The 10,606-nt window shown below is 65.5% G+C and overlaps 1 protein-coding gene across 1 annotated transcript; it reads left to right on the forward strand.

Moving 5' to 3' along the window:
* Positions 1–1,958: 1,958 nt before the first annotated feature.
* Positions 1,959–6,434, forward strand: HSPBP1 (HSPA (Hsp70) binding protein 1; the record flags this gene model as incomplete). The annotated part of the gene is made up of 7 exons (XM_080639748.1): positions 1,959–2,078; positions 2,162–2,366; positions 3,375–3,599; positions 4,260–4,415; positions 5,833–5,929; positions 6,148–6,259; positions 6,357–6,434. 7 exons carry the CDS (start codon positions 1,959–1,961, stop codon positions 6,432–6,434), a joined length of 993 nt encoding a protein of 330 aa, XP_080495874.1.
* Positions 6,435–10,606: the final 4,172 nt, after the last annotated feature.

A 10,606-nucleotide genomic window follows, 5' to 3' on the forward strand; every position in this document is an offset into this window, starting at 1 on the left:
TGCCCCATAGCGCCCCATAGAGAACACTCCCTGCCCCATAGCGCCCCCATAGCGCCCACCCCGTGCCCCATAGCGCCCCATAGAGAACACTCCGTGCCCCATAGCGCCCCATAGAACCCACCCCGTGCCCCATAACGCCCCCATAGCGCCCACCCCGTGCCCCATAGCGCGCCCTCCCCACAGCGCCCCCCAGCGGCTCACGTGGCTCTTGAGCGCTGCGCGCTGCGCGGGGCGGCGCTGCCGGAAGTAGGGCCCTGCCCAGGCCGCGCTCAGCGCGCGCCACGCGGCCTCCGGGTCCCGGCGGCGCCGGAACGAGTCCACGGCCGCGCGCAGGAGGTGGGGGCGGCGCAGGGCGGGGAGGGGGCTGCGGGCACAGGGACCCTGCGGCCAGGCCACGCCCACCGCGGGACGAGGCCACGCCCCCCACCCGCCAAGCACCGCCCCCCACAGGAACCCGCTATGGAGCGAGGCCACGCCCCCAAGGCACAAACCACGCCTGCCCGGGGACCAAGCCACGCCCCCCGGCAAGCCACGCCCCCAAGCCACACCACATTAGAAACTCAATATAGAGCGAGGCCGCGCCCCCAAAGGGACAAACCACGCCTACCCAGAGACCAAGCCACGCCCCCTTAGGAACCCGACATGGCTCCAGGCCCCGCCCCCACGGGACAAACCCACGCCCCCCTCCGCGCCAAGCCACGCCCAGGCCGGAACCAAACCACGCCCCCCCCCCCGTCACTCCCACCCCCACCCGGAAAGCACCGCCCCCTTAAGGGTCGAACCACGCCCCCCTCCAAGCCACGCCCCCTTAGAAGCCCGATATGGAGCGAGGCCACGCCCCCAAGGGGCAAGCCACGTCTGCCCAGAGACAAAGCCACGCCCCCACGCCACGCCCCCTCCAAGCCACGCCCCTAGAAGCCTAATATATCGCGAAGCCACGCCCCCAATGGACAAAACCACGCCCCCCCTCCGCGCCAAGCCACGCCCCCTCAGAAACCCGCTATAGAGCGAGGCCCCGCCCCCAGGGCTCAACCCCGTGCCCCGCACCACGTCCCCATTGGACAAACCCCGCCCCCTTAAAAGCCACGCCCCCCGTGGCCAAGCCACGCCCCCAAGCACAGGGAGCTCCTCCCGTCCCCCGAGCCCCGTTACCCCCGTTCAAGCCCCGGTCCCCCCCCGGTCCTTACCTGACGCCCATCTTGTGCGTGCGGAAGCCGAGCACCGAGTCCAGCACCAGGCTCGTGGCCAGGTCATCGTTCTCGCACAGCTCCCGCGCCGTCACCCGCCGCTGCAACCGGGACCGGCGTTACCGGGACCCGGCCACGGGGGTGAATGGAAACAAAGAACCCCCCCCCCCCCCCCCAAGGGGAGCGGCGGGGAGCGGGACCCCCGGTACCTCCGCTCTGCGGCCGCGGCTCGGCCCGGCCCGGCTCCCATTGGAGCGGGCACCGGCACCGGCACCGGGACCGGGCCGCCGGCGCCCCCGCCGCCGCCGCCGCCGCCGCCGTCCCGCTGCCGCGCGGCTCCCCGCCATCCCCATTGGCCGCCCGCCCTCCGTCGCGCCGCGCTGATTGGCTGGCGGGTGTGGTCGGCGGCGGGGAGCGCCGCGTCCCATTGGCCCGAGGGGGGCGCGGATGAATGGCGGGGATTGGCCCGCCGCGCGGCCACGCCCCTCGCTGCCCATGGGCAAGCACCGCCCTCCCCGTGCTCCTATTGGGTGAAGCCGGCCCTTCCCTCCCGCCTCTCCCTCCCATTGGCGGACAGCGCTGCCGCTCAGCGCACAATGAGCCCCGCGGGGGCCATAGGCGCCCATTCTACGTTAAGCCGCGCCCCCACGGCGAAGCCGCGCCCCCTCCCGTCACGTGAGCTCCGGCGCGGGGGCAACATGGCTGCGCCCAGCGGCAGCGTGCGGCCGTGAGCGTCCCGTTGAGCTCCGTTAGGCCCCGGTCCCGGCGGCGATGGAAGCCGGAGGCGGCGGGGCCCGGCGGGACCCCCCCCGCTCGCTGCAGGGGCTGCTGGAGATGGCGGTGACGGCCGGAGAGCCCCAATCCCCGCCCCGGGAGCCCATGGGAGAGGAGGTGAGCGGGGAGCGGGGCTCGGGGCGGGGGGCGGTCAATGGGACCCAATGGGGACCCAATGGGGACCCAATGTGTGTCCGCAGCGGCAGCGCTGGCTGAGGGCGGCCGTGGCCGAGGCCATGGGGGGCACCGGGGGGGAGCTGGAGGAGCTGCGGCGCTGCCTGGATGTGCTGGGGGAGCCCTATCCCGAGGGAGAGGAGCCCGGGGGCGGCACAGGGGGGCCCGGAGCCCACGAACAGGCCCTGGAGGTGCTGGCGGAGCTCTGTGAGAGCCTGGATAACGCTACAGGTGAGGGGGGGGGGAACTAAAGGGACGTGGGGGAGTCCTAAGGGGGCTGGGGGGGGTCCAAGGTGGGTTTAGGGGGTCGGGGGGGCGTGAGGGTGGTTGGAGGTTGTATAGAGCCACTGTAGCTTTAAGGTATATACAGCCTATGTAGAGATTTAAGGCATATGTATCTCTATGCGTAGGCTTAGAGTATATATACTGCTATATATAGACTTATGCTCTATATGTTCCTATGCATAGACTGAGGCTGTATATAGCCCTATACGTAGACTTGAAGTATATATATGCCTATGTATAGATTTGGGGTATATATGCTGCTATGTATAGACTTAGACTATATATACCCCTATATGTAGACTTGAAGTATATATATGCCTATGTATAGACTTGGGGTATATATGCTCCGATGTATAGACTTAGACTATATATACCCCTATACATAAACTTAAGATGTATATATACCACTATACATAGACTTTGGGCATATATATTTCTGCATATAGAGTATATATACCCCTATATGTAGACTTGAAGTATATATACGTCTATATATAGACTTAGGGTATATATATTCCTATGTATAGACTTAAACTATATATACTCCTATACATAGACTTAAGCTATATATATACCACTATACATAGACTTTGGGTATATATACTGCTATGTATAGACTTAGAGTATATATATCGCTATATATAGGCTTAGGCTGTATATACTACTGTGTACAGAGTGCAGCTATATACACCCCTATACATAGACCTAAAGTATATATGTGCATATATATAGATTTAGGCTCTATATATCTCTCTGTATGGACTTGCAGTATATATATCCCTATAGCCCAGGTCGTGCTTAAGGTCTATGAGGACCACCCTGACCCCCCCATACACATATACACATATATATATGCACACACATACGGGGGGGGCCCATTCGGGTGTATGGGGGGGGTGTTCCAGGGGACCACCCTGACCCCCCCTTTCCTCTGTCTCCCCCCCCCCCCCATAGACTTCTGCGCCCTGGGGGGGCTGGAGGTGGTGGTGGGGCTGCTGCGGCCCCCCCGGCCCCCCCCGCTGCGCGCAGGGGCTGCGCGGGTGCTGGGGGCGTGCGCGCAGAACCTGCCCCAGGCGCAGTTCCGGGCGCTGGCGCTGGGGGCGCTGCAGCCGCTGCTGGAGGCGCTGCGGGGGGACCCCGACCCCCGCGTCCCGCCCCGGGCGCTGTTCGCGATCTCCTGTGAGTGGGGGGGGAAATGATGGGAATTGGGTGGGAAATGGGATTTAGGGGGATAAATGGGGGGAAATGATGGGAATTGGGTGGGAAATGGGATTTAGGGGGATAAATGGGGGGAAATGATGGGAATTGGGTGGGAAATGGGATTTAGGGGATAAATGGGGGGAAATGATGGGAATTGGGTGGGAAATGGGATTTAGGGGGATAAATGGGGGGAAATGATGGGAATTGGGTGGGAAATGGGATTTAGGGGGATAAATGGGGGGAAATGATGGGATTTGGGTGGGAAATGGGATTTAGGGGGATAAATGGGGGGAAATGATGGGAATTGGGTGGGAAATGGGATTTAGGGGGATAAATGGGGGGAAATGATGGGAATTGGGTGGGAAATGGGATTTAGGGGGATAAATGGGGGGAAATGATGGGAATTGGGTGGGAAATGGGATTTAGGGGGATAAATGGGGGGAAATGATGGGAATTGGGTGGGAAATGGGATTTAGGGGGATAAATGGGGGGAAATGATGGGAATTGGGTGGGAAATGGGATTTAGGGGGATAAATGGGGGGAAATGATGGGAATTGGGTGGGAAATGGGATTTAGGGGATAAACGGGGGGCAATGGGGGTGGTTCGGAAGCGCAGGCTCTGACCCCCCCCCCCCCCAGGCCTGGTTCGGGCTCAGCCCCAGGGCCTGGAGCAGTTCGAGGGCTTGGGGGGCCTGGAGGCGCTCGGGGGGGCCCTGCAGAGCCCCCACCCCCCCCTGCGGGCCCGGGCGGCTTTTGTGCTGCACAGCCTGCTCCAGGAGCACCCCCGGCTGCGCGGTGAGTGGGGGACCCAGAGGGACCCCTGCCCATAGGGACCCCCCATAGGGACCCCATAGGGAGACACCCATAGGGACCCCCCATAGGGACCCCATAGGGAGACACCCATAGGGACCCCATAGAGAGACACCCATAGGGACCCCCCCATAGGGACCCCCCATAGGGAGACACCCATAGGGACCCCCCATAGGGACCCCCCATAGGGACCCCCCCATAGGGACCCCCCCATAGGGACCCCCCCATAGGGACCCCATAGGGAGACACCCATAGGGACCCCCCATAGGGACCCCATAGAGAGACACCCATAGGGACCCCCCATAGGGAGACACCCATAGGGACCCCATAGAGAGACACCCATAGGGACCCCCCCATAGGGACCCCCCATAGGGAGACACCCATAGGGACCCCATAGGGAGACACCCATAGGGACCCCCCATAGGGACCCCCCCATAGGGACCCCATAGGGAGACACCCATAGGGAACCCCCATAGGGACCCCCCATAGGGAGACCCCCATAGGGAACCCCATAGAGAGACACCCATAGGGACCCCCCATAAGGAACCCCATAGGGAGACCCCCATAGGGACCCCATAGGAACTGCCCTATAGAGACCTCCATAGGGAGACACCCACAGGGACCCCCCATAGTGACCCCCCATAGGAACTGCACCATAGAGACCCCCATAGGAACCCCCCATAGGGACCCCATAGGGAGACCCCCATAGGGAACCCCATAGACCCCCCCCATAGAGACCCCCATAGGGACCCCCCTATAGGGACCCCATAGGAACTGCCCTATAGAGACCCCCATAGGAGCTGCCCTATAGAGACCCCCATAGGTAGACCCCAATAGGGAACCCCCTATAGGGACCCCATAGGAACTGCCCTATAGAGACCCCCATAGGGAGACCCCCCCTATAGGGACCCCGCCTATAGGGACCCCCCCTATAGGGACACCATAGGAACTGCCCTATAGAGATACCCATAGGGACTAACCTATAGAGACCCCCATAGGGAGACACCCATAGGGAACCCCATAGAGACCCCCATAGGGACCCCCCCCTAGACCCCCATAGGGATCCCCAATCCCCCCACCCCCCTCGAACCCCCAAACACCCACCCATAGGGATGTCCCCATGGACCCCTATAGGGACCCTCGATATGGACCCCCCCCATAGTGACCCCCCCATAGACTCCCCCATAGACCACCCCTTTGGGGACCCAATTTCCCCCCCCTGGGCCCCCCACGGACCCCTATAGGGATCCCCCCAAACATCCCCCCATAGGGACCCCAAACCCATCCCTTGACCCCCCCGGACCCCCATGGGACCCCTCAAACCCCTTCGGAACCCCCAAACCTGCCTTGAGGACCCCCTGACACCCCCCCCCCCCCCTTTCCTCTCTGTGGCCCCCCCCAGAGCCCCTGTGCCGGGGGGGGGCCATCGCCCGCCTGGGGGCGCTGCTGAGGACCGAGCACGATGGGGCCCATGAGCACGCGCTGGGGGCGCTCTGCAGGTGGGACCCCAAAACTGGGACCCTCAACGGGGGGGGGGGGGGAACCCCAACACCTTTGGGGGGGGGGGGAACCCCAACCCGTGGGGGGGAGGCGGGAGTTCAATGGGGGGGGGGGGGGTCCTGTGGGGGGGTCAGGGGTGATTTGGGGGGTGTCCTATAGGGGGTCCCTATAGGGGGGTCTCTGCCCTCATAGAGCCCTTTCCCCCCCCCCCCCCCAGTTTGGCCACGGACTTCCCAGAGGGGATCCGGGAATGCCGAGCCCCCCCCTTGGGGCTGGAGGAGCTGCTCCGGGAGCGCCGGGAGCTGCTGCGGGGCCGGGAGGAGTTCCAGGTATTGGGATATGGGGGGGACCCCAAACTATATGGGGGGGGGGTCCCCAAAATTGGGGAGGGGGAGCCCACATTGACCCCCCCCCCCGTTATGGCAGGAGGAGCTGGAGTATTGTGAGCGGCTGCTGCAGCTTTGCTTTGAGACCCCCCCCGAGGAGGGGGGCATGGACCGGTGATGGGGGGACCCCCAAATCCCCCCCCGGGTGCGCCCCCCCCACCTCCAGAGGGGTAATAAATGGTCCAACCCTGGTGGGTCTATGCCTTTGATTGGCTATATGGGGGGGGGAGGGTGTGATGTCATCGCTGACGTCATATTGTGGGGGGTGGACACCCCCCCCACCTCCATTTCGGGGGGTTCGTTCCCGCCGCACCGCGGCTCCTTCAGCACCATCGGCGTGGACAGCGCCGGGGCGGGGCCTGGGGAAGGGGGCGGAGTCAGAGTGGAGAAGCTCGCTCCTGATTGGCCGTTGTGGGGGGGGCGTGGTCTCTTGGCCCGACTTGGCAACCGAGACTGGGGCGTGGCCCGGGGTAAGGGGCGGAGTCAAGGGGGGTGAGCGCGCTCCTGATTGGCTGCTGCCGCGGGGGCGTGGCCTCGTGGCGCGGCAGTTACCAGTCTTGCCGTTGCCGTGGTAACCGCGGCGGGGGCGTGGCCTGGGTTAAGGGGGCGGAGACCACTGAGGGGTGAGCTCGCTCCTGATTGGCAGCTTCGGGGGCGCGGCCTCGCTTCCCGCCGTTGCCGCGGCAACCGCGCCGCCCCGTTCTCCCTCCTCATTGGCCAGCAGCGCTCCCGTTACCGGCGCCGTCCCAACATGGCGGCCGCCATTGAGGCCGCCGTGGGCACCGTGTGCTGGTGGGGCCTGTCCCCGGCGCTCGACCTCCTCCAGCACCGTGAGCCCGGACCCCCCCCCCGACCCCCAGAGACCCCTCCCGGTGCCCCCCATCCGGTAACGTCCCCTGTGCCCCCCCCCCCCCCCCCCAGTGCCCCCGGACCTGGACCCGGCGGCGGAGGCTCCGGTGCTGCTCGTGGGGGCGGCCGAGGGCCGCCACCTCCTGTTAACGGCGGCGCGGGCCCGGCGGGGCCCCCCCCGCGCCATCACGGTACGGCAGTGGGGGGGGGGGGCGCGGTGTTACCGGGGGTTAATACCGGCGGTTAACGGGGGGGTCCCGGTGTTACCGGTGCCACCGGGCTCCCCCCCCCCCGCAGCTCTTCGTTGCGGAGCAGCGCCCCGAGGCCGTGGCGCGGCAGCTCCTGTTCCTCCTCTTGGCCACCGAAGCCCCCGGTAGCAGCGGGCCCGCAGGTACAACGGGAGCCTCCCTGCTCCCCTTCCCTTGGCTCCACCGGGACCCATCCGGTACCGGTGTCTTCCGCAGCCCGCGCCGCCGCCATCCTGGAGCTCATGGGCTCCGCTCGGCTCCGCGCCGGGACCGCGGCGGGGCTCAGCGGCGCCGCCCGGCGGCTGCGGCGGTGGCTGAGAGCGGAGCGGCACCGGGACGGGAGCGCGGAGCGGGAGGGGCTGGCGGAGCTGGGGCTCATGAAGGTCAGAGCAGGGGGGGACCGGGGGGAGCGGGACCGGGGGGAACGGGGAGAGCCGGGAGCAACCGGTTAGGGGGGAACCCGGAGGGACCGGGAACGGGGAGAGCCGGGAGCAACCGGTTAGGGGGGAACCCGGAGGGACCGGGAACGGGAAGAGCCGGGAGCAACCGGTTAGGGGGGAACCCGGAGGGACCGGAACCGGGGGAAACCGGAACGGGGGTGAACGGGGGGACAGAGGGGGCCGGGAACGGGGGAACCAGCAACGGGGGGAACCGGGTCGGGGGGTCCTTGGGGTGTCCGGTACCGGGGGAACCGGGGATATGGAGGGGTCCGGAGCAGGGGGAAGCGAGAAGAACGGGGCCGGGAGGTGCCGGGGGTGGGGGGGTCCCGGTGCCGGGGTCGGGACAGGCTCCGCCGCCGCAGTGCCGGGACCGGGACGCGCTTGAGGCCGTTCTGCGGCGCTGGGAGCAACCGGAGGCGGTGCCGGAACCGGAGCCCCGGGGCTGGGAGCAGCGGCTGCGGTGGCGGCTCGGGACGAGATACGAGGCGAGAGCGGCGGCGGCCGATTGGGATCTGCGGATGGGGCTGCACCCGCGGGGGGTACCGGAGGCAACGGGGGGGAACGGGGGGTACCGGAGATAACGGGGGTGAATGGGGGGTACCGGAGATAACGGGGAGGAACGAAGGGTACCGGAGATAACGGGGGTGAATGGGGGGTACCGGAGACAACGGGGGGGAACGGGGGGTACCGGAGATAACGGGCGGGAACGGGGGGTACCGGAGATAACGGGGAGGAACGAAGGGTACCGGAGATAACGGGGGTGAATGGGGGGTACCGGAGATAACGGGGGGGAACGGGTGATGAACGCAGATAATGGCTGTTAACGGGGGATAACGAAGGTAACGGGTTAATGGGGGGTAATGGAAATAACGGGGGTTAACGGGGGGTTACCGGAGATAACGGGGGATCCGGAGGTAACCCTAACCCGTTAAAGGGGGGTACCGGAGAGAACGGGGGTTAACGGGTGGCTGACAGAGACAAGGGAGGTTAACGGGGTTACTGAAGATAACGGGGGGTGCTGGAGGTAACGGGGGGTACCGGAGATAAGGGGACCTAACAGGGATAACGTGGAACCGGGGGGATCGTTAACGGGGGGGTACTAGGAGAATAACGGGGGGCAAATGGGGGGACTGAACCAACGGGGGGGGGTAACGGGGGGAGTTCCCGTTGGGGTCACCGGAGGTCACACACACACCCCCCCCCCCCCCAGGCCACAATGGTCGCTCCCGCTGAGTTCGGCGCTTGGCGGGAAACGGGAATCGCGTTCGTGCCGCGGGGGGGCGCCGGGGACGTCCCGAACCCGACGTTGAGGAGCAGCCGCCGCCCGCGCGCGGTGAGGGGGGGGGGGGGGGGTGTCAGTGAGGCCCCCCCATTCATAACCTGCCTCCCATTCGCTCCTCCCGTTCCCACGCACCCCCATTCAGATCCCCCCATTCATAAGCTCCCCTCATTCCCACGCACAGTCCCATTCACACCCCCCATTCACTCACTCCCCCCATTCACACCCCCCATTTCCACGCTCCCCCCATTCATATCCCCCCCATTCCCATGCTCCCCGCCATTCCCACGCACCCCTCTTTCACACACCCCCATTTCCATGCTCCCCCCATTCATATCCCCGCCATTCCCACGCACCCCCATTCACACCTCCTCCATTTCTAAGCTCCCCTCATTCCCACGCACAGTCCCATTCACATCCCCCATTCCCACACTCCCCCATTCACATCCCCCATTCCCACGCTCCCCCCATTCATATCCCCCCCAATTCCACACTCCCCCCATTCCCACGCACCCCCATTCATATCCCCTCCATTCATAAGCTCCCCTCATTCCCACGCACAGTCCCATTCACACCCCCCATTCACACTCCCCCCATTCATATCCCCCCCATTCCCACGCACCCCTCTTTCACACCCCCCATTCCCACGCTCCCCCATTCACCCCCTCATTCCCCCCCAGGACGGGGCGCTGGGGCCGGACGCTGGGTACTGGGGGGACATCGACACCGGCCCCTTCCTCGCCTTCGGCTTCGACCCCGAGCACCGGAGCGCCGGAGAGGTGGGGGGGGACCGGGGCGGCCCCGGGGGGGGGGGTTCCGGTAACGCCCCCCCCCCCGGACCGGTTTAACGCCCCCCCCCCCCAGACGGCCACCGAGCGCTCCGTGGCCACGGTCACAGCCCTGGTGCGGGAGCTGCTCACCGGGACCGCCCCCAACGGGGACCGGGAGCCCCACACCGAGGGGGTCCCCCCCTGTGATGACGCAGATGCACTCGGTGAGACCCCCCCACACACACCCTATGGGTGCTGTGTGTGCCTATGGGTGCTGTGTGTGCATCCCTATGGGTGCTGTGTGCATCCCTATGGGTGCTGTGTGTGCCTATGGGTGCTGTGTGTGCATCCCTATGGGTGCTGTGTGCATCCCTATGGGTGCTGTGTGTGCATGCCTATGGGTGCTGTGTGTGCCTATGGGTGCTGTGTGTGCATGCCTATGGGTGCTGTGTGTGCCTATGGGTGCTGTGTGTGCATGCCTATGGGTGCTGTGTGTGCGTATGGGTGCTGTGTGTGCATGCCTATGGGTGCTGTGTGTTCCCTATGGGTGCTGTGTGTGCATGCCTATGGGTGCTGTGTGTGCCTATGGGTGCTGTGTGTGCATGCCTATGGGTGCTGTGTGTGCATGCCTATGGGTGCTGTGTGTGCATGCCTATGGGTGCTGTGTGTTCCCTATGGGTGCTGTGTGTGCATGCCTATGGGTG

Source organism: Psittacula echo, assembly GCF_963264785.1.
Source record: "Psittacula echo genome assembly, contig: SCAFFOLD_156, whole genome shotgun sequence".
NCBI lineage: Eukaryota > Metazoa > Chordata > Aves > Psittaciformes > Psittacidae > Psittacula > Psittacula echo.